General features: G+C 48.4%; 1 protein-coding gene across 1 annotated transcript in view; it reads right to left on the bottom strand.

Moving 5' to 3' along the window:
* Positions 1–24,327, bottom strand: part of ACOXL (acyl-CoA oxidase like) — a 284,238-nt gene that overhangs the window by 232,228 nt on the left and 27,683 nt on the right. The window contains 5 exon segments of the mRNA XM_023732378.1: positions 867–953; positions 1,275–1,407; positions 7,378–7,476; positions 7,836–7,922; positions 17,428–17,511. Of these exon segments, the coding sequence (XP_023588146.1) occupies positions 867–953; positions 1,275–1,407; positions 7,378–7,476; positions 7,836–7,922; positions 17,428–17,511 (490 nt within the window).

Here is a 24,327-nt window from a genome sequence, read left to right as displayed (position 1 = left end):
GGCTCTCTGCACCCTCTTCTCTGCGCCCCCTCTTTCCCTCCCCACGGCTCTCTGCACCCTCTTCTCTGCCCCCTCTTTCCCTCCACCACGGCTCTCTGCACCCTCTTCTCTGCGCCCCTTCTTTCCCTCCCCATGGCTCTCTGCACCCTCTTCTCTGCACCCCCTCTTTCCCTCCCCACTGCTCTCCCCCAGCTCCTTCTTCTCTCTGTGCTCCTGCTCCCTCCACCCCTTTCAAGATCCCTGGATGGTGCAACAGAAAGGTTGACAGTTCAAACCCACCCAGCGGCGCAGCAGAGGGAAGTCCTGATGATCTGCTTCCATTAAGATCACAGCCAAGAAAACCCTGTGGAGCACAGTTCTACTCTGTAACACATGGGGTCCCCATGGGTCAGAATCAACTCTGCGGTAACAGGTTTTCTGGTCCACCCCTTTCTCTGGCTGGAGTTGGCCTTAGCTGGAATGACCAACGGAGCCCACAGGCATGGCTGGGCTTACAAGCTCAATCCTCAGGATTCATCAAGACCTCACTGGTACAGCACCAGGCTGGTGGCTTAGGGGTACAGTAGAGAGAGGCCCCCCAGCTCTTTGAGAGCTCCCAAGTCTAAGAAGGAGAGAGGAGACATAGCAACATCAGGGCGAAACTGGAGAAGCTGAGAGAAAACGAGACCAACAAATATTCATAAATGGCGGCCTGCAACATCCTCTAACAGTTCTACATAAAAGACTCTGAATTAGGCTTCAAAATCAAAACATCCTCTCGGTTCTCTGTGCCTTCACCATTTCTGTGAGTTAGGTTAGATTCTCCTCTGGTTGGTGGTGTGGGGAGCGCGTGGGAAATGAGAACGAGGGGTAACCTGGGGACCCACCTTCTTTGTACATCATGTCAATCACTGTCACCCCTGGGTACAAGCTTCCATTTTCATCTCGGACAGGTACGATGAAACAGTGGAGCCCTAAGGACAGTGAGGAGACAGAGTGATTAAACTCTCCGAATTTCTGAAGAAGAAAGTTTTACTAATTTCTTGGAACAGCATAAAATTATTTTGTCCCTAAACCCACTCATTTATCTGACTGTGCACTGCATGTAACAGTGTTGACTGTTAAAATGTCCCAGTGAATTATATCACCGTGTTTATTTAGGAGATACAGTATCTAAGTACTGAATTTTTCTAAGATAAAAACAGCCCTATGAAATGAGGCTTCAGTGTAAAGTACTCATTGGCAAATAGTAACAGTAAAGAGAAGGATTCCAGTTGTCTGTGTTGGTGACAAACCTTGAGACCTTCCGTTTATGATGCGCTGGGCGAAGACCACAGCACAGTCCCCACGCATGGCATTGCCGATACACATCTTCTCCGCGTTTTCACACAAACTCCTGCACAGAACAGCAGAGCAATGGGCTATATCCTTTCATGGATCATTTCAACTCCTTGACTAAATGCAGTGAATACCGTGAAAACAGATGCACATGGTACAAGTCTACATATTCAGGTGGTTTCGCAAACTCCCAGCAAAGAAGACAACCGACAAGTCGTCTGGCTCAACCTCATGGAGTCGACACTGCTCCGCTACCTCAATTCATGAATGTCACCTCTGCCTCAACGTCGAAAATTAAAGTGCTTTTTAAATGAATAATCCAGTCAGGGAAATAAGCTGCCAATTTTCCATCAATAAAAGGTGCTCCCTCCTTTTCAGAGTCTCTTCTTTGTAATGTTGAGCTGACACGGTGTTATCTGGCTGAGCTTCCTGGTTTTGATGTATAAAGTCCTTCCTCAATTATTCACCTCTTTCTCTCTAGACTACTTCATACTGAGGTGTTTATACTTAGATGATCCAACACCAGTTAAAAAGTCATCAAGTCGACTCCCAACTCATGACAACCCCATGTGTGTCAGAATAGAACTGCGCTCCATAGAGTTTTCAATGGCTGATTCTTCAGAAGTAGATTTCCAGGCCTTTCTTCTGAGGAGCCTCTGGGTGGACTCAAACCTCCAACCTTTCAGTTAGCAACCGAGCATGTTAACCATTTGCACCACCCAGGGAAAGACAACCCAACATCAAGACACCTAAAATCCTTGGTGATGTAGTTTAAGCTCTCCACACACTCCTCACTCCCAAACACCCTGCCTGTAAAGTTCACAAGAAAGAATGAACAGTCAATGATCTGGGGCCCTAACTGGATTGCTCCAGAGCCCACCTCTATGTTTTTCATTTTGTTGTTGGTCTTCTCCCTTTCTGGACAAACCACTTGGTTCCACGGTTGACGCCTAGAACATCCCTGCCTCCATGACATGGGTCTGTTGTTTAAACATCAATAAACTAACCAGAGACTGGAATTTTATGACTGCATGCATCAAGGCTAACAGGTCACCATGACCCTGTGTTACCACTGCATGGAATATCAGCCCATACAACTTGGATTTCTATTTTAAAAAGGAAGAAAAAGAAAGAAAGAAAATTTATTGAAGCCCTTGGATGGCTGTTCCAGAATCTGCTTCTCCATTCTCCTCACCGATGAATATACTAATAAAGGGTTAAAAAAGGGGTTCATACATATACGCACTTAATCAAACGCACTTGTACAGGATTATCTAGCAAGAAAAAGAATCCCAAAAGGTGCCACTGTCTGTCTCTGTAAAATGACCAAGGATTCCAGCTCCAAACAGTCTAAAAACCAATGCTAGTGAGGAAGGAGCAGGAGGAAAATGCAAGCATTTTGTTTTCAGTCTCTGTTCAAAGCTCAATCTTCATTTCCGTCCTTTCTGAACAAGGCACAAGGAAAAAGCTAGTACAAAGACCACAGTGGGAGATGCCCCCTTCACTCCTTGGTTCTTCCCAGTCCTGGTCACCAGTTGGGTCTTCCCAATCCTGCCCACCACTTGAGTCTTTCCAATACTGCTCACCACTTGGGTCTTCCCAATCCTGCCCACCACTTGGGTCTTCCCAGTCCTGCCCACCACTTGGGTCTTCCCAGTCCTGCCCACCACTTGGGTCTTCCCAATACTGCCTGCCACTTGGGTCTTCCCAGTCCTGCCTGCCACTTGGGTCTTCCCAATACTGACCACCACTTAGGTCTTCCCAATCCTGCTCACCACTTGGGTCTTCCCAGTCCTGCCCACCACTTGGGTCACCCCTAAACCTCTTGGCCAGGAGGCACTGCCCTTAACTGCCAGCTCTGGACACAGGGAAACTGGGACAGGTGGGAGAGCCCAGGGAAATGGCAGAAGAGCAGAAAAATGGCAACTTTAATTGGAGTTGACAATACTGAAGATCTGGCTGCACTAAACCAATAAGCTGGTGATCACACAAAGACTATCTCAGATTTCAGATTTTCAAGTATAGAGACTACACTTTTCCCCTGACCAAAAAACACAGTCCTGAAGCCTAAGAAAACATTCTCTGACACGTGTTTGCACAGGAAAACTTGAAACATGTTGGAAAGCTTTTCAGAAATGTAAATGGACATGCAGAAGTCTCTGGAGGCTGCCCTTGTCTTACTGGGTTGGCCATAACTTCCCAAAGAGAGGAGCTGCCTGAAGCTGAGCACAGTAAAAACGATACAACGAAACAACACAACCCACGTGGGCGGGGTGCTTACAACTCGGAGAAAGGAAGGGAAGTAAGAGAGGAAACCCCGACTGGCGGGACAGACCTGGCGGGGCGAGGAGCAGTGCAGGAGGCCCCCTGGCCCCGTAAACATCTGATACACCCTGTGAAAGGAGGTTTGTCACTTCTGGCAAAACGTCTGATTTGGAAAGTTTGCCTCAGCCAACGCGTCCGAGTTAAAGCTGGATCTAAATAATGCACACCACGTGTCAGTTACTAGAAACTGTTCACTGAATGTCAGCAAAACGGTCAGTACTGTAAGCACTAAACAGATGGTTTGGGCCTGAGAGCTCCTTTATCTACTAACCCCGTTTATTTCTGCTGATTCGCATGAAGCATAAAAGTAAAGCTCTGTCTTACCTCTTAACTGTCCACGCCACTACCTTGTCCACCCTGCCCCCAAAATAAAAATGAACAAAAAATGTGAGAGATTCAACAGCCCTTGAGGGGGGAGAAGGCTCGTTTGATACGGCTCCAACATTTTAAGGGGAATGAAGGGGAAGAAAACGCAGAAGCCAGTGAAGGGAGACATCGTTCCCCGCGACGTCGGTTCTCAGCGGCGTGCATTTCTGATGGGCTTGTTCCCTCTCGCACCCCGACGGGAGACAGAACATTCACAAGTCTGCTCATTATTACTTCAGCTTTGCAACTGGCCTACCAGAAAGGGGCAGTTGCAGAGGCCCACCAGGTATGAAATCATTTATGCTATCTGGGGAAAATGGGACTGACACAGCGAAATGATTTTTGTGGGGGGAAAAATGATTGTCAGAAGAAACAAATAAATAAGAACTGTGAGGTTTTTTGGTTTTGTTTTCCTAATGACAGCAAGGTGACCTCAATACCATGGTTCGGGGAAGGAAAAGTTGGTCAGCCAAAACCCAAAAGACGTCACAGGCTGTTAAGAACGGTCATACTTGAACCCGAGACTCACTAACTAATGGAATAACCACAGTAAGTTTCTTAACCTCTGTGAGCCTTGGTTTCCCCACCTGTAAAACAGGGAAAATAATACCTGCCCAGTCCCTGGGTGGTGTAAACGGTTAATGTGCCTGGCTGCTAACTGAAAGGTTGGCAGTTCAAGTCCACCTGGAAGTGCCTCAGAGGAAAGGCCTGGCAATCGACTTCCAAAAGTCAGCTGTTGAAAACCCTATGGAGCACAGTTCTACTCTGACATGCATGGGGTCCCCATGAGCTGGAGGTGACTCAAATACAATGAGTTACTAGTATAAGATTATAAAACATTTAACGAAATGTCCTACATGGAGAGGTTAGCCTGGTGCCTAGTACACGAGTGTTCCGTCAACAGCGGTGACGTAATGCCACGGTTCTGCAATTGTTGTGGGCAGGAAACATATGCTCGGCAGAGGGAGCGGGACACAGAGCCTGGGACACAGCGAGGGTCTGATAAACATCAGGGCTTACTCTTGCTCTGACTTTGGACACCGCAGGCGACTAGAGGGAACCAGCATCAGGGAGGAGGGAAGACAGGATGTCCTCCAGGAAAGCCTCGCCGGAAACTCGCACTCTCTACACTGCTCCCTCCAAGCATCCCTGGGTCAGGAACACCTGCTAACAAAATCCCAGATTCTACAGGACAAGCTCAGCCAGCGTAATGAAGACTGAGTAACCGCACTCACGTGCAGGCACACACCCACCCACACTTGTACACATGCTTGCACACAGATGTTTACAGAAAACCATTGCTAGAAAGAGCTTTGAAATGTATTTACTCCTTTGTAGTTCTTCAGAAGACTTCCACCAACATCAAACAAGAAACTGAAATGAAAGAAAGTGAAATAAGCAAATAATGGCTTTCTTTACGGGGGGGGTAGAAAGCTGAAGAGATGGTGGGGGGCAGGGCAGGGCTTTCACACTGCAGGTTGTGACCATTACTGGGGAGAGAGCAGCTTAGCGGGTCTTGAAAAGCATTTTGTTTTAATTAATGAAAAAGAGAAGAGAAGAAAGAAAAACAGAGAAGGGAAGGGTACATACACGTCTAACCACTATGCATTTTTTTAAATTTTATTTGTTTTGTTTTTATTGTTGAGAATATACACAGCAAAACACACACCAATTCAGCCGTTTCTACATGCACCGTTCAGTGACACTATTCCATTCCTCGAGCTGTGCAGCCCTGCTCACCCTCCTTCTCTGAGTTGTTCCTCCTCCATTAACGAAAATTCACCTCCCCCAGGGTTCCTATCTCATCTTTTGAGTTGCTGTTACCAATCTAATTCCATATAGATAGTTCTTAAAAGAGCATAATGTTCAAGACAGACATTTTTTACTACTTAACATAAACGATTGTTTGGTTTTAAGAAGACTTTTAACAGTTTGGTTTAAGGTTTAAAGATTCTCTCAGGGCAATAGTTTCAGGGGTTCATCCAACCTTCATGGCTCCGGGAAGTCTGGAGTCCGTAAGAATTTGAAATTCTGTTCTGCTTTTTCCCCCTTTTGATCAGGATTCTTCTATAGAGTTTTCCATCAAAATGTTCAGTAGTGGTAGCCAGGCACCATCCAGTTCCGGTCTCATGGCAAAGAGGCAGCTGTTCATGGAGGCAATTAGCCACACATGGCACATCTTCCTCCTATTCCTGGCTCTCCTTCTCCCTCTGTTGCTCCAGGTGAATAGAGGCTAATTGTGACCTGGATGGCCGCCTGCAAGCTTTTCAGACCCCTATGCAACAAACTTGGAGGCAGAACCGAAGCACTAAACTAACGTTATTGGGTCAATTAACCGGGATGTCCCATGAAACCATGACCCTAAACCTCCAAACCAAGGAAGCAAATCCCATGAGGTGTTTGGTTGTACATAAGCAGCCTCAGCAGCTACTCTCTTTCGTTGTTGCTGTTGTAAATACATCTACCACACAACTTTGGCCAATTCAACTTTTTACAGGTGTAACTTACTGCCAGCAATTACGATAATCGTCTGTGCAACCCCACTCTTAATCAATGCGGTATTTCCATCACCATTAACCCCCCTCTCCCCCTCCCTCCCGCCCCTGGTAACCGCTAATAAACTTTGTTCTCTATACATTTGCCTTTGCTTGTCTTTTTATGTAAGGGAGGTCATGCAGTATTTGTCTTTTTGTGACTGACTTATTTTTAATGCTCTCCATAGAAGAAGGCATGTGTGGCCGTGTACGCACACCTGCAGTGGCTGAAGCCACTTAGCAACATGATCTGGGCTCCCGAGATTCCCGACTGCACCACCAAACAGCCAAACAGAAAGGAAAGGAAGGCAGGCTGCCGGAGGCGCACACACAAAGGTAGGAAAGGTAAGACGGCTTTGTGAAGTTTTTGTTTCAGTTGTCATGTAAAATTTTACTGCAGGTCGCGATTCGGTGCATAACGCGAGTGCAGAGGACTTGGCTCCAGCACAGACGGTGACCCTGACGCATGGTGCAGTGGAGGGACAACAGAGTCCGTCACCTTCCAGACTGAGGCTACCACTAGGATGGAAAACAAAGTGGCTTCAGTACCGCCTTACCGTTCTCTCAGAGTCGTCACAAGGGATGGAATTAACAAGTGCATGTAAAGCGTCTGCAGCGTGCTGGTGGATGTAGTGCTGCGTGTTGGCTGGTATTAGACTCGTGAAGGTTGAACATACGTCCACTTCTACTAAAACACTTAGACACTTGTTCTGCATCTGAGCTCCTCTGGCCAGAGCACACGCACAGCTAGTGCGACGCTGAGCTCAGAAGGAAAGCCAGCCCTGCACAGGTGTCCTGCTGCCCTGAACTGTGCAACAATGGACAGAATCCTCACCTGTGCAGAGAGGTCAAAGGTGGCTTCAGTCTGGATCCCTCTCACCTTGCTCCCACGGCCCCTCTCGGTCACTGCAAACATCCCGGTGTACTTCTGCTCCTGGAGTTTACCAGACATTGGAAGGGAATTAGCTAGTCACGAGGTCACTCTAACTGCAGGCCTCGCAGACCATCTGGAGTGTTTGTGAGAGCAGCAGAGGGGGTTTGGAGGTGATTATAAAAACGTAGCCTAATGACTGCTAATGTGATCATAATAATGTGACAAATTCAACGCAATATAAAAAGGATAGTCTCAAAATTCCCATTCTGAACAATGTTCTTGCTGACTAATTCTGTTCCTTTTTCTGCGCACACACACATATATGCACACGCATATACAAGCACACACTCACACATCTAACTACTATGGACTTCCAAGGCTCTCCATAGAAGAAGGTGTCTGTGGAGGTGCAGCCATACCTGGAGTGGCTGAAGCCACTTAGCAACATCATCTGGGTTTCCAAGACTCCTGACCGCACCACCGAACAGCCAATCAATTATTTCACACTGGAAACAAGGAAAACCCAAATTATTATCAGCAAGAGTCAACCATTTAGTAACAATTAAAACCAATGGTCAAACTCCAGTCAGCAATCACGCGTTTGGTCCACAGGCTTTACGCAGGTCCCACAAGTGGCAAGGCCCCCACGTCCTTCCCCTCGGCTGCCTCTCTGCAGACATGGCTCACAGGTCATCCTCTGGGAGAGACCACCCCCAACTCCGCAGACGGCCAGTCCTCCATCCTCAGCTCACTCCACCTTCTCAGGATCTAGCTTAGTGCCTGTATGTACCAGACGCGCAACAAAATGCCTGCGCAATGATCTCAGGTGCTGTCCGCAGGCTGCAGGGTGGGTCCTGGGTGAGAAACAGTCCTCAGACACAGCTGACAGAAGAGGCGATGTTGCAACCCGAGGAAGCACTTGTTCTGCTTGGGATGAGACACAGCCCAACGCAGTGCCCTCAGGTCGATTCCGACTCTTGGCAACACCACGCGTTACAGAGTAGAATCACCCCACAGGTCTCCTTGGCTGTAATCTTTATGTAAGCAGATCACCAGCTCTTTCCTCCACAGCACTGCTGGGTGAGTTCAAACTGCCAACCTTTAGGTCAGTAGTCACCTCAACCTATTCCTTAAGTCCAGTTCAGCTACCCACTGGCTGTGGGATCCTGGACAGTGACCCAGTGGCCTCAGTTTCCTTGTCAGACAAATGGAGCGAATGATGGGCACACTCGTTCACACAGCACCCCACACCCAGCACTGTGCTCCGTGCACACAAGCTCACTGATTCTCACAGTAACCCTGTAAAGAAATGGTCATCACCACTGCTTGACAGATGAGGACGCCGAGGTTCAGAGGGGGCAGTGACTCCCCCAGGGCTGCATCCTGAGAATGGGCTGACACCCGACCGTACTCCACAGGGCCGCTACACGCACGCAACAAGAGCCAACTACCGACCACTCTGCCTGGGAGCTCGGGAACACCACAAAGGTGTAGCTGAGGAAGAGGAAGAGGAGGAGGAGGAGGAGGAGGAAGGTGGCTTGAGCAGGGCCATGGGGACAGATCAGAGTGACCGACTGCAAAGAAAAGAGCTGGGCCGTTTGCTGTGTCTGCAGGTCAGCACCCCTCCCCCCACCCCTACCCAGCCACACAACTACAGTCATCCCTGGACGCCCTCTCCCCCAGAATCGGTCCAAGTGGTTTGTGGGTGATGCTGATCCCCACCCTAGCTGTAGGATGAGCCGTGACCCAGAACTGGCCCATCTGCATAATATTGTCCTTGTGGTCACGGCTTCAGGGGTGGACCTGTCATCCAGGTGGATGTACTCAGAGTGGCCGCTGGCACAGAGAGGTATGCCACATGGGGAAGAGCAGCTCCTGTTTCATGCAGTGGACCTGGGGACATGGAGCTCTCGTTTCTGTTGGCAGCATCAGGCCATCACATGAGCTTGGAGACAGGAGCACAGGGGAGAGCAGAGCCGAGAGACAGGGAGACCAGGTCCTGCAGGCCCACACCCGAAGCCTGCCCCACCCTGCACTCTTCAATTACAAGTAGAAAATAAATGCCTTTTTTTCCTTTGCAAGTTTGAATCGGGTATTTTTGTTTTTTTGGCTGCTGCAGTTGAAGGAGACCTAACAGCCACAGCACACCCAGGAAAGACCAAACTGCCTGGGCAAGTGGGAGGGAAAGCATCTCCACACTGCAGAACTCGCTCTCGTCTGAAAACGGCCATCAGCCTCTCGTAAGAACTAGTCCCTGCACCGCACAGGTGTGACCACCTGGCACCAAGTCTGCGCCAGCAGCCCGACCAGCTAACACCCGCTAACATCCCGACAGAGTCCACTGACCACATCCGACACGCGATGTGCTTTCCAGGTGGAGAATCATAAAGTGTGCCACACGCCTGATTACTGGGCACGCTTCCCAACAGAAGCATCCCAGGCGCCGCAAACTGCATTACTGATTCCAACTGGGAAAATGGGACCAATCCTAACAGTATCCTTTCTCCCCCCAAACCACCTTAGAAATCAAGTTAAAAATATGTGTATTTATCTAAAACTAATTTTCCACTTCTAAATCTCTTTGGCAGGTGGCTAATCCCTTCTTCACAATGTATTCCTTTTCTAGATTTTAAATGCTTTCCTCTTCTGTAGCAAGAAAGAAGAAAATCTAGTGTGGCATCCACATTTTGAAGCTTCCCTTCACTGTAGGGTCGCTGTGAGTCGGGAATCGACGCGATGGCAACAGGTTTGGGTTTTTTTTTTGGGTGAAGTTCGCGGGAGCACTGACTGGGTGAGTGAAATCCGCTGGCTTGCACACTAGGCTTCAGAAAACCGCAGAGCGAAGGGAGGCGTCGTCTGTTAAAGTGGGGTGATGTTCCCCCAAGGGCTGGCCAGCACGAGGACAGAAGCCACATTCTCTGAAAAGTAGGTAACCTGACCAAAACGGACCACGTGCAACGGGAGAGCCTGGAGCGTTTACAGCCGGTGGCCTCCGTGAACTGACAGACGCCTCCTGGGAAGGGGGTGGGCTGGGAATGTCCCCCAGCTGAGCCGGAAGGATGGAGCCCAGCTATCAGCTCAGATGGGGTGGTAACCGTCAAGGGGGTGGAAGTAGGGGGATTCAGAGTAGATTCCGAACACAGAGCTGAAGGGTAGGATTTCGGAGAAGGAAAGAACTCCAGGGAAACACCTGGGCCTTTGGCCTAAGTTGCTGGATGGATGGAAGCCCATTAAGTGCAACGGGGAAGCGTGCAGGAGAAGCGGGGAAAGAGGAGACGGCCCCTCACTGGTTCAGGGCAAGGAAGACAGAGAAGCTGACACTGATGGAAAACGAGGCCACAGCAGGAGGCGCGTCCTGGGACAGCACTTCGCTCGCTGCGGTCATCGCTGCCCAGCGCCCCAGCCCTGGAAAACCTCAGGGGACAGGGCACAGAGAGGTCAGTTTGTTCTGAGAGAGGCTAGGGAAGCCGTGGCAAAGAGACAGCAACAAAAAAGGGACGGTAAAGACAACCTAACTCTAGACCTGCGCCCACCGTGTGCTGTTTGTTTGGGAGAGCCCCCCTCCACTTATCTGGAGGAGAAAAGGGACTGCTACTCCCTCAGGGCATCAGTGGTGACAAAGTGGCCCCGAGGGCTGGCAGCAGCCTCTTAGCCAGGGACAAGGAACAGTCAGGACGGGCCAAAGGATGGGCCTCGTCTTAACTTCCAAATGCTGACAGAGAGGAGAGCCCCCCCAGTGGCAGGGAAGCCTGGTCCTCTAAAGCTGGGAATGCAGGTTGGTCTCCCCTCAGTCCACTGAGGGTGCCGCTACCTGGCAGAGCTGGGAAGGGCCCCTCCCAGGGGAGTTACATCCCCACCACTTACAGAGCTCCCACAACATGCCAGGCACGGCACGCAGTTCCTCGTGGGCATTATCGATTTAAATCTGTGCACAGCCTTAGGGAAAGGGCATCAGCAGCGCCATCTTTACAGAAGAGACTATGAAGGACCTTGTCTGTCTTGTGACTGATAAACCCCAGAGGCGGGGCGTGAACCCACATTGTTGTCGCTGTTACTTTGCCACAATGGACCAGAATGTCCACCACGCGGCAGGAGCCTGCTGGCACCGCCCGAGACAGCTAACAGAGCAGCCAGGCAGCAGGCCCCCTGAACGGCCGTCAAGTGCATCCAGGCGCTTCATTCTGAGGGCAAACTGGATACCTTGAGGCACTGGAAGTGTGTTTTGAGGTGACGGGAACCCCAGAAAGGAGAGAGTAAGATGACTCAAATGAGGAAATAAAGCAGCGGAGGGAAGAAGAGGAAGCACGTCACCTTCCTTTCAGCCTTCCAGCTTGCATCCACGTTTTTGGCAGACCTTGGGCTGGTTCCCAAGCTAGAGTGGGGATTCACAGCTGTCGGCACAGAAAGTCTCTTTCCCTGGAACCCCTCGCGCTTTCCCGCCCCCTCACTGTGGGTCACTCTCAGAGCCAGACCCAGCCCGGCCAACACATGGCCGTGTGGGGACAACCCTGTTTGTCCAAAGCACTCAGAGACACCCAGGGCCTCTAGATACACACAGGCCCGGAGGAAGAGAGAAAACGGGCCCAGGGCACAGAGGACTTGGACGGACTAGATGTTCATGCCCCTTCTCAAGCTGACAGCCAGCTCTTATGAAGGTGCAGAGGAGACCTGGCGGGGCCTCGAGCTGCTCTAGGGCAGACTAGGGGACCTGGGGACACCCTGACCAGCCCAGCGGTCACAGGAATCGCTCTCAATGCACTGGTCCGTCTCCCGGACGTCTCCTGAACTACCAACACAAAAGACACCCACAGCCTCCTGGGTGGACTCGAGGACACAATCCACACTTTCCTCTGTTCAGGATTTCCAAGCTTAGGAAAAAAATTCCCAGCAATTACCGATGTAGTGGGAGGCACAGAGGGGTAGTAATAATAATGCATTTTGATCCTACATTATTCCTGTTCTGTAACCCTTTCTCATTCATCTATAATCATGCATTGCACACCTACCATGTACCAAGACTGCAGAGGGGAGAACCTTCAGGGAATTTTCCCTCTAGTGGAGTAAGAGGCATAAGTGATCAATCACACGAATAAGTATATGAATTCAAAATCGGGTCTGGGCCATGAGGGAAACTGTAAGGTGCAAAGACAGATGACAGGGAGCAGATGGGGTCTACACTGCAGGTTTGGGGGAGGCTTCCCAGAGGGAAGGACACTTGAGCTGGGACCTGAAGAACAAGCAGGTGTCAGAGTCAGGCAGGTGAAGGAGGAGAAATGGTCGAGCCCAGGTGTGGGGGCAAGAGGGGTCCAAGGAGGGTAAGAAGAACCCAAAGGCCAGAACGGGAGGAGGTCCTGGGGAGGAGCCGACAGTGGGACAGTGTGTGTCTGGAGAGGTGCACAGGGCCAGACCACACAGGGACCCGGGGGCCACATCGAGGACTGGGGGTTCTTGTAAAGCACATCAGGAAGTTATAGAGGGGTTTTAGGCAGGGGAGTGATGTGATCAGAGAAGCGTTTGAAAAACCTTAAATCTACTCAAATTTTCTTCTAGGATACTCAGAAGTAAAACCTTTCTTTTTTTTTAACTTCTTATTATGGAAATTTTCAAACAAAATAGAAGACTATAATGAACTCAGTGATGACCAACTCAGAGGCCGTGCTGCTTCGTCGAGAACCCCACCCCCTTACCCCTCCTATAACCAGTAACCAGCTGCTATCAGGTCAGTTCTGACACACGGTGACCCTACATGTGTCAGAGGAGGACTGTGCTCCATGAGGTTTCAAAGGCTGATTTTTTGGAAGTCACCAGGCCTTTCTTCCAAGGAGCCTCTGAGTGAATTCTAACCTCCAACCTTTCAGTTAGCAGCTGAGCGCACTAACCATTTGCACCACCCAGGGACTCCGCCCTTCCTACAGCCCCTAGTTATGCTGAAGTTCATCCCAGTCGTCACACCACTCCACCCCTGAACACTTCACTATGTGTCTACAAAAGATGTTGTTGTTAGGTGCCGTGGAGTCGGTTCCAACTCATAGTGACCCTACAGGACAGAGCAGAACTGCCCCACAGGGTTTCCAAGGAGTGAGCGGTGGATTCGAACTGCTGACCTTTCAGTTGGCAGCCGAGCTCTTAACCACTATGCCACCAGGGCTCCACTCATAAAAGATAAGGATTCTTTTTTTAAACATAACCATAAAGCCATTAGCCTACCTAAAAATACAACAATCATTCCTTAATACCACCGAAAGTCCAATGTTGAAATTTCTCCAACTGACCCATAATTTTTCTTTACAGTTTGTTGTTTGAACAATGGATCTAAATAAGGTCCATGTGTTGCAAATGGCTGAAATGTTTACGTTTTAAACCACGGGCTCCCCCTCCCTCATTTACTCAAACATTCACTGAGCAGCTCTGTGCACCACGCCTGGTGCAAGACCCAGGAGACAGAGGTGAGGGCTCCCATCCGGAGAGCTGGCACACCCAGCACACCCAGCAAAGGTGTCCCCACAGTCACAATGCACCAGAGATCTGCCAAAGAGAAGGAGGGAGGTGGGGCAACACAGCACTAGCACAAGTGACTGGAGATATGGGTGAGACCAGGAGAGGGGACGTATGTGTCACATCTTAGCTGCACTATTCTCTCTGCAAGCCACAGTCAACCTTTCCAGGAGGAAAAAGAGCCTGCCCAGCTAAAAACACAGGGAGGCCAGCGTCTCCCGAAGGACCTGACTGTGGGCACTGTCAAACATTTATTTATTTTAAATTTTACTCACAGAAAAAGTTTACACCACAAAACAAAAGAACTAGATCTTGGACTCACCACTGATTGACCTGGCTTCCTGTGCTACCATTTATTCTTCATGTTCTAGCTATCATTTCTGCCCTTTGGGGACATTAGGACACAATGTCTGGATGCAGAGACTTATTTTGCGGCCCAGTGGCGGCCAGGGAATGAGAGAAGGTGTGTGCAGCGCCACACGGATGGCCCCTTGCTGGGAGACCTGAGGCTCCTTGAGGAGACGTGTCAGTCACGTCCACCTGAGCGAGGAAGCTAGTCCACTCACCATCCTTGCTGACCTGGGACACGCAAAGCAGGACCACAGTGAGACGTCATTTCATACCCATTTGATCAGCAAAAATGAAGAAGTCCAACAACAGCCCATGGGGGAGAGACTGTGAATCCACGAGATTCTCTTCCATGCTTTTGGTGAGAATCTGCATTGATACAACTTTAGAGTACAGATTGACATGACCCATTAAACACAGGCCTTCTTTTATCCCATGACTAGCAGTCCTGTTTTTGTTTAAATACCTAAAGGAAAATGTCACACATGTTCAACATCAGACATGGCCAAGAACAGTCACGGCGGCACTTTCTACATTAGCAATTTCCTGGAAACGACATGGGAAAGTGGATGAATAAATGCTGTGGTATATTTACATACAGGAATGTTATACAGCAGCCAAAAACGAATCTGTATCATTGTCAAAATGACAAAACTAGAAAGACAGAGAGCAGACTGGTGGTTGCCAGAGGACAGGGTAGGGCTAGATGTCAGAGGACAGGGTAGGGCTAGATGTCAGAGGATAGGGTAGGGCTAGATGCCGGAGGACATGGTAGGGCTAGATGTTGGAGGACAGGGTAGGACTAGATGTCGGAGGACAGGGTAGGGCTCGATGTCAGAGGACAGGGTAGGGCTAGATGCTGGAGGACAGGGTAGGGCTCGATGTCGGAGGACAGGGTAGGGCTAGATGCCAGAGGACAGGGTAGGGCTCGATGTCGGAGGACAGGGTAGGGCTAGATGCTAGAGGACAGGGTAGGGCTTGATGTCACAGACAGGGTAGGACTAGATGCCAGAGGACAGGGTAGGGCTAGATGTCACAGGACAGGGTAGGGCTTGATGTTACAGGACAGGGTAGGGCTAGATGTCGGAGGACAGGGTAGGGCTAGATGTCAGAGGACAGGGTAGGGCTTGATGTCACAGGACAGGGTAGGGCTAGATGCCAGACGACAGGGTAGGGTTCGATGTCAGAGGACAGGGTAGGGCTAGATGTCGGAGGACAGGGTAAGGCTCGATGTCACAGGACAGGGTAGGGCTAGATGCCAGAGGACAGGGTAGGGCTCGATGTCGGAGGACAGGGTAGGGCTAGATGCTAGAGGACAGGGTAGGGCTCAATGTCACAGGACAGGGTAGGGCTAGATGCCAGAGGACAGGGTAGGGCTAGATGTCACAGGACAGGGTAGGGCTAGATGTCGGAGGACAGGGTAGGACTAGATGTCGGAGGACAGGGTAGGGCTCAGTGTCACAGGACACGGTAGGGCTAGATGTCAGAGGACAGGGTAGGGCTTGATGTCAGAGGACAGGGTAGGGCTAGATGCCAGACGACAGGGTAGGGCTAGATGTCAGACGACAGGGTAGGGCTCAATGTCGGAGAACAGGGTAGGGCTAGATGTCGGAGGACAGGGTAAGGCTCGATGTCACAAGACAGGGTAGGGCTCGATGTCGGAGGACAGGTTAGGGCTCGATGTCACAGGACACGGTAGGGCTAGATGCCAGAGGACAGGGTAGGGCTCGATGTCACAGGACACGGTAGGGCTAGATGTCAGAGGACAGGGTAGGGCTCGATGTCACAGGACAGGGTAGGGCTCGATGTCCGAGGACAGGGTAGGGCTAGATGTCAGAGGACAGGGTAGGGCGCGATGTCACAGGACAGGGTAGGGTTAGATGCCGGAGGACAGGGTAGGGCTAGATGCCGGAGGACAGGGTAGGACTAGATGTCGGAGGACAGGGTAGGGCTCGATGTCACAGGACACGGTAGGGCTAGATGTCAGAGGACAGGGTAGGGCTTGATGTCACAGGACAGGGTAGGGCTAGATGCCAGACGACAGGGTAGGGCTAGATGTCAGAGGACAGGGTAGGGCTAGATGTCAGGGACAGGGTAGGGCTAGATGTCAGAGGACAGTGTAGGACTGGATGCCAGAGGACACGGTAGGACTGGATGTCAGAGGAGAAGGTAGGGCTAGATGTCAGAGGACAGGGTAGGGCTAGATGTCAGAGGACAGGGTAGGGCTAGATGCCAGAGGACACAGTAGGGCTAGATGCCAGAGGACAGGGTAGGACTGGATGTCAGAGGACAGGGTAGGACTAGATGCGACTACAGAGGGGTAACATGAGGGAGTTCATGATGATGACACAGTTCTCTGGACTGTGGTGGTGATCACACAAATCCATACGTGGGGTTGAGCTGCACAGAACTATACACATACACAACTGAGTGCGTGTAAAACTAGTGAAATCTAAATAAGTTCTGCAGTCTAGTTAACAGTACTGTATCAACGTCAACTTCCTGGTGGCACAGTGGTTAAAGCACTCAGCTGCTAACCAAAAGGTCGGCAGTTCAAACCCACAAGCCTCTCCATGAGAAAAAGGTGTGGCAGTCTGCTTCCATAAAGACTGAAGCCTAGGAAACCCTATGGGGCTGTTCTACTCTGTCCTACAGGGTCGCTATGAGTCAGAATTGACTCCACACCAATGGGTCTGGTTTTTGGTTTACAGCTACATAAGATGTCACCATTGAGGGAAGACGGGTGAAGAGTTCACAGAACTCTATGTACTATTTTTACAACTTCCTGTAAGTATTATAACTTCAGAATTAAAAGTGTTTTTAATTGAAAGCTGAATGAGTACAGTGATATGCAATGATATGGATCAATCTTAGCAATAATATTTATGTGTAAAAAAGTAAATTCCAAATGATTATGATGCCCTTTTATAAAATGAAAATAATCAAGTACCACAAATGCAGTAACACTCGATATAAAGAAAAGCAAAGGAAAACAACTACAGGACTGAGTGCAGTGGTCAGAGGGGAAGTCAGGTGGGTGGCTGTGGGGTGCACCAGTTTACATCCATTCCAGTAAGCACGAGGATCTCTCACGGGTTACATTTTTATTCCTTGCCGTTCAAACGCAAGCATCAGTTCATGAAGAGTGGGGGTCCCAGTGCCTCTCACCTTCACTCCAGTGGCCATGTCAGCTATGGAGAGGACTTCTCCTATGACAAGGCTCCAACTGACAAAATTCTTCGTTTTCTCTGCCTGAAAGCATGACAGAACCAATGTCAAGTTTTCCTTATGGTTTTCTGACCTTTTAAATTTTTTATAATAAGCATATATTACTCTTATAATAAAAATTCAACACAATAAAAGCAGTTTTATAATTAAGAAATGATCCCATCACTGTACTGAAGTAAACCTTTTCATATTTTTTAATGTAGCTTCTGACCTTTGACCACATACACCAACCAGTTCCCATCGAGTCGACTCTGATTTATGGTGATACCAAGTGTGTCAGAGTAGAACTTGCCCCATAGGGTTTTCAATGGCTGATTTTTCAGAAGTAGATCACCAGGCCTTCCTTCTGAGGAGCCTCTGGGTGACCGCGAACCTCGAACCTTTCGGTTAGCAGCTGGGCGCATTAAAACTGCTTGCGCCACCCAAGAACTCCACATATACATGGTGTTTAAATACTCTTTCTATTGTATACAATAGAAAACCAACCGCTCAGGCCTTGCTTTGCCTTAACCAGGTCTGTCCCTCACAGCTGCCCCACGTTCCCTTAGCAGGCCCGACACCTCACGGTTCTGCCCAGCTCTGCTGACACGTGCCACTGGCCTGCAGCCTGCCCACACTGACGCTCTAACCAACAGGGAACAGCTTCCGTCCGGGCAACAATCTTGCCTTGAGGACAGAGGACTGGGAGGGCTTGGGAACACTCCGGACATAGGAAAAGCACCATTACTCTTCCGTTTGCTTTCTAATCAGAGTCCAGCTCAGGCTTTGGTTATTGAAAAACCACGAGGTCCAGGCCCCTCTTTATTCTCTCTTCTTACTCACTGTACACACAGCAACAATCCCAAAGCTACATGAGCAGATTCTTCTTCACCAGCAAGAAATAAGACAGGGCGAACACACTGCTGCTGTTTTATTTTTAAAATGCAGAGGCAGCTGGCATTTCCTCAGAAGGTGGTGCGCCGTTAGCAGGCAAATTACAACGATCCGCCGTCAGAATTAATGCTCGTCTTCCCATACACCAGTGTCCTCTGAGATCCAATCAAAGAAAACTGGTGCTTGTGTGTGAGGGAGTGTGCGCGTGTGTCTGAGTGTGGTGTGTGTGTGTGTGTGTGCATGTGTGAGTGGTGTGTGTGTGTGCATATGTGTGTGTGTGCGTGTGTTGTGAGTGTGCATGTGTTGTGTGTGCGTGCATGTGTGTGCGTGTGTCATGTGTGAATGTGACAGTGTGTGTGTGTGTGTATGTGTGTGTGTAAACCACCCATCCAGCAGCCAGGATGATAACCAACCTGTCCTTGGACAGCTCTCCACTTTCCACATGGGCTTAACCTTTCTCTCTGCAAACACTGTCTTTCTTTCCCGTAGGTTTTTACAATGTTCCTTGTTGAACAGTAGACTGTCAAGATTTATGACTCTTATCATGGCTCCAACCCAATGCATCTTGCACTGATTATTTCTTAAAATATCTCCAAGCTTGAGCATAAACCATCGTGTGGCTCAGCTTCAGCTTACACTGGAGAGCTAGTTACTAGCAAATAATAAAAAACAACTGTAGCAGACATCTGCAGAATTTTCAGAGGGCCTGTGTGTCCTCTGTCACATGGGTTCTCCCAACAATCTTCCATGTGACGCTAAGCAGGACAGGAATTACTGACCCGATGCAACAGATGAAAAAGCCCGGACTCAGGGAAGTCAAGGACTAATCCAACCAGGGCCACCCGGGGCTAGTCAGTGGCAGAGCAAGGACCAGAAATCAGGTCTTCGGATTCCTCATCTAGAGGTCCTGCCGCCATCCCTCACTGCCCCTCGTCAGTGAGCTGGAAGAAACCCAAGACTCTGGACAGCCGAGCCTTCAGCACAGTCTTCTCCTGCCGTGCACCACCAGCCTCGTACCCCAAGAGCCCGTCAGCAACACATCATAGTGCACCTGGGTCTCTCCACAAGCGTCGCCCCACTCACATCATCATGACAAACTCCTCACCTTCAGTCGCCTGATCTGCTTTGGCCAAAGCTAAGCTATCAAGAATAAGTAAATCTCTCAGAATTTCCAACTGTCAATAGTTTTCTTCATATTTCATTCTCTTCATTGATACTGTCCATGCAGGAGTATAACCTTGTCATTAGTGGTATCCAACTGTGGTTATTTTGACTCAACAGTTTGAAATAAACTGCAAGAATCAACTCCAAATGTGGCCGTCTTGGAGCATTGTAAATTGTTTGTGACTCACTTCCCTTCCCCAGTCTCTGCACAAGACAGCCATCTTTGCTATTGGAGCCGATGGCAATGTCAACAGGGGTTTGCCATTAATTCTCTGATGTTGCTTTAAGCACATATTCAGACTGGTCCATTTCAAAAAGTCAAACAAAAGTTCTAGAACTGGGATTGGGCTTAAATTTTGATTGGCTACTCACTGGCATATATTTTTAACATCTTCTCCACATATAAATTCTCTTCTCTTCAATTCTTCTTTCATTTCTGATCAGTTAATTGCTCTTGGTTAAGGAAAGTCTAATATTGACGGGTTTCTCCTTTCATTGAATTGGCCGCACTAACTAAATTAGCCTACACTGATAACTGTTCGATCAACAGTCAACACGTATTTTTCTGCATACATTTTTGCAGCATTTCTACTGTACCAATAGCTGCATTTATTTAGACTTGATGTATTCAAACCAAACTCAATTCCCATATCAGCACATACATTTGTGGTAATTTCAAATGACAGTCATTCCATTAACACAAGGATAAGATACTTAAGCTTGTATCTTATCCTAAATCATACCCCACCCTATTAGCATTTCTCATTAATAAATTCAGTCTCAAACAGAAGGAAATTTTCCCTAAAATGCACACCCACATCTTTGTAGAGCACTTGATTTAGCAGACTTTGCCACGTAATACTGCTACAAATCAAATTCTGCAAAAGTGTGTATTTTTGTTTGTATAAGCCCAGAAAGTCTCTAAAAGACACATTCTCCTTCAATTAAAATCACCTTGGTGCAGCACTGCTTCGGTGTGTACGGTCTGACCCGCACGGCCCCTATGCAGCCCCTGGGCAGCGCCGGGTGGGTGCCCAGCCAAGGACACTGGGCAAAGGAGATTCCTGATCTTGGTGTCCTAGTATCAGTCCCCAAACTGGCATATTTGCTTCTTCTGTCCTCTGGTTTCCGTTTTCTACTTTGTTATGGCTTCTCAGCTTACTGAATACATGTACTCAATTAGCCTCAAGTTATTTTAGAAAAGAAAGAGGTCAAGGAAAATACACAAACAAATGGGCTTCAAGGATGTAGCTGTCCGGTCCTGCTCTAAGTGAGACTCTTGCCTACTGGGCTGACCAGTCCTGACTCTCCTTCTCAAAGAGACCCCAAGCCTGGCCACCCCTCACATCCCCCACCACCATCTCACGCCTGGACAGTCTCCTCACTCGCCTCCCTGCTTCCACCCCGCCAAACACCAGGCACTGTGGTTCTTTGTGTTGTTGAGGTAAAACGTAAACACGGTGAAGCGCACAGAACTTAAGTGTCCAGGTTCTGATAAAGCATCTCCCTGTGTAACCATCTCCCCAGTCGAGACGTCCAGAACATTCCCCTCCTGCCCTTTACGGCGAGTCCTCACCACCACAGGGACCACGATTCTGTTTTTATCACCACGGGTTAGCTCTGCCTGTCCTTGAGCTTCCGTCACTGGAATCATATCATATGGACTGTTTTGTGTCTGCCTTCTGTCAGTCTGGAGCCCTGGTGGCGTACTGGTTAAGAGCTACGGCGTGCTACAGCTGCTAACCAAGAGGTCAGCAGTTTGAATCCACCAGCCGCTCCTTGGAAACCCTATGGAGCGGTTCTACTCTGTCCTACAAGGTCACTATGAGTCAGAATCAACTAGATGGCAATGGGTTTGTTTTTTTATTTTGGTCTGTCAGTCTGTTGTACTTCGGTGGCCTGCACGTTGCTGTGTGTAAGCTCTGCTACCGGTATTTCAAATACCAACATGGTCACCCATGGTGGACAGGTTTCAGCAGATCTTCCAGACTAAGACACACTAGGGAGAAAGGCCTGGCAATCTACTTTCAAAAATTATCCAATGAAACCCTTATGGATCACGGCAAATACTGTCCAGTGAGACGGATTGGCACAAGAGCCGTAACGATGGCCTCAAACATGCCGGCCCCAGTGAGGGAGATAGGAACGGGCAGCATTTTGTTCTGTTGTACATGAGGTCACCATGAGGTGGAATCAACTCAACAGCAGCCATCTATCTGTTTACCTGTCTATCTATACCTTTCATGCAAATAAGACACCTATGTTGTATATATCGACAGTTCACTCTTTTTTATGACCAAGTAGTATTCCGTCTATAAGTATTCTGTAATTTGTCTACTCTCTTATTAATAAACGTTTGAATTGTTTCTAATTGGGGCCGATTATGAGTAAAGCTAGTATAAATATTTGTGTACAACTCTTTTTGTGGACATAAGCTTTCATTTCTCTTTAGTAAATACTTAGAAATGCAATCGCTGGGCTAAAGGGTAAGTTTATGTTTAATTTTGTAAAGAAACTGCCAAAAAGTTTTTCAAAAGGGTGGTACGGTTTTACACTTTCACCAACAATGTATGAGAGTTCTAGGATCTCCACACCCTTGCCAATATCTCATATTGTCAGTCTAATTTCTAGCTATTTTGGAGGAAGTGTAATTGTATCTCATTTTGGTTTAAATATGCATTTCTCAGATGACTAAAAATGTTGAGCACATTTTCATATGCTCATTGGCCATTTGTGTAATTTTATGAATTGACAGTTCAAATCTTTTGCCATTTTTTAAATTATGTTGTTCGTCTTTTTATCATTGAGCTGCAGGAATTCTTTATATATTCTGGATCAAATCCTCTGAAAAAGGATACAAGTTTTTATCAGATACATGCACTGCAGAAATTTTGTTCTTGTTTGTGGATCGCCTTGTTAGTCTCTTAATGCTGTCTTTTGATAAACAGCAGTTCTTCATTTTGGTGAAGACCAATTATCAGGTTTTCCTTTTCGTGGTCAGTGTTCTGGGGTCCTCTCAGAAACCTCCACCTATCTCAAAGTCAAAAGGACATTCTCTTGTGTTCTACAAACTATGTAGTTTTGGAGTTTATGTTTAGGTGTATGATCCATCTCAAATTAATGTTTATGTGCAATGTGAGGTAGGCATCAGTACCATTTGTTGATAAGACTTCCTCCCCCATTCAGTTCCCTTGACGACGTTGTCAAAAAAGCAACTGATCAGGACTCTCCATTCTGTCCACTGATTGGTCTGTCCTTATGCCCACACCACACCATCTCGAGTAACCCCGTAACAAGCCTTGAAATGCGGCACTGAGAGCCCTCCAACTTGGCTCTTCTGCAGGATCGCTTTAGCTATCCTAGCTCCTTTGAATCTTCATAGAGATTTTTTAATCAACTTACAAATTTTGATCTGGGCACTATAATCTTTTAAAAGTAAACACCTCATGCCACCCCTTCCCCATGCTGAAAACCCTGCAATGGCTCCATGACAGTGTCAAGAAAATCCAGACTTTCCGCCATGGCCTCCAGGTCTGGCCCTTCTTGCTCACTGCTGGTGTGCAGAGCATTCTGTTACAAAGGCTGTGGTTACTGGGCCTCTGTTCACCCTGGAGACCACCAGGAAAGTCGGGTACCGGAATTACCAACGGTGACAGTCTGTGGCTCTGTCTAAGGACATTTTTCTCTTTGCACAACAACACTATGGCAGTTCAGGATTTTCCAAATTCTTGCGTCAAATGTAATACACCTTCACGTGGCAGCACAGGCTACCTACGGAGTTCCTAACCGCTCTGCAGATCTTCCTGTTTATTTGTGCAATCACAGAATTCATAAATATTGACGGCATGGGACAATGGATACATCTTACTGACATTACCAGCTTGAGTGGTGAACTTACTTTCCTGTTCATGGAAAGTGCATTGTTTTAACGGAAATTAATGGCAGCTTTCAAGTTGCTGCCCACGAGCAAACGTTGTTCCCGCTGTTTTACACGGTGAGGGACGACTGTGCTGTGCAACCACTGCAGACCAGACAGCCCAGCAATACCACCCCTGAGCATCCACTCAGCATTTACCACGTACCCAAGCACTGTCACACAAGTTTATACATATTACAGCATTTAATCCTCACATCAGCCCTTGAGGGTACGCACTGTTATCACCCACATTTTAAAGGGGAGGGAACTGAAACTCAAGAAATTAAAACACTTGCCCCGGACCACAGAGCTCCTCGGAGGGGGAGACAGACAGGAACCCTGCTCCATCTAATTCCAAAATCAGTGACTTGCATCCACTGCAAGACAACAAGAAAAGTGTGTACGCCATCCCATCTTGGTTTTTCCGAAGAATACACAAACATGCATACACTGCATTTAAAGAGACCAGACTGGCATACATACGCTTGCTACCAGTTATCCCTGGGTGAGGGATGGTGAGATACACGTTCTCTTACCTATCTGCCTGTAGCGCTCCCTGGGTGGCACAAACGGTTATGTGCTCAACGACTAACCGACAAGTTGGCAGTTCAAACCTACACAGAGGCACCTCCAAAGAAAGCCCTGACAATCTGCTTGCTAAACGTCACGGCCTTGAAAACCCTGCTGAGCTCCGCTCTGCTCTGCGTGTACGGAGTAGCCGGGAGTTGGAATCCACTCGACCGCGACTGGTTTGGGTGCTGTGTTTTGTTTTTTTGGTTTTTTTTTTGTTACTTTTTTTTTTTTATTGTACTTCGGGTGAAGGCTTACAGAACAAATAGTTTCTCATGAAACAGTAGTACACATATTGTTTTATGACATTGGTTAAC

This window comes from Trichechus manatus, unplaced genomic scaffold, assembly GCF_000243295.1.
Source record: "Trichechus manatus latirostris isolate Lorelei unplaced genomic scaffold, TriManLat1.0 scaffold00004, whole genome shotgun sequence".
Classification (NCBI taxonomy): Eukaryota; Metazoa; Chordata; class Mammalia; order Sirenia; family Trichechidae; genus Trichechus; species Trichechus manatus.
The sequence above is the reverse complement of the archived record's forward strand: the minus strand, read 5'-3'. Positions and strand labels throughout refer to the sequence as shown.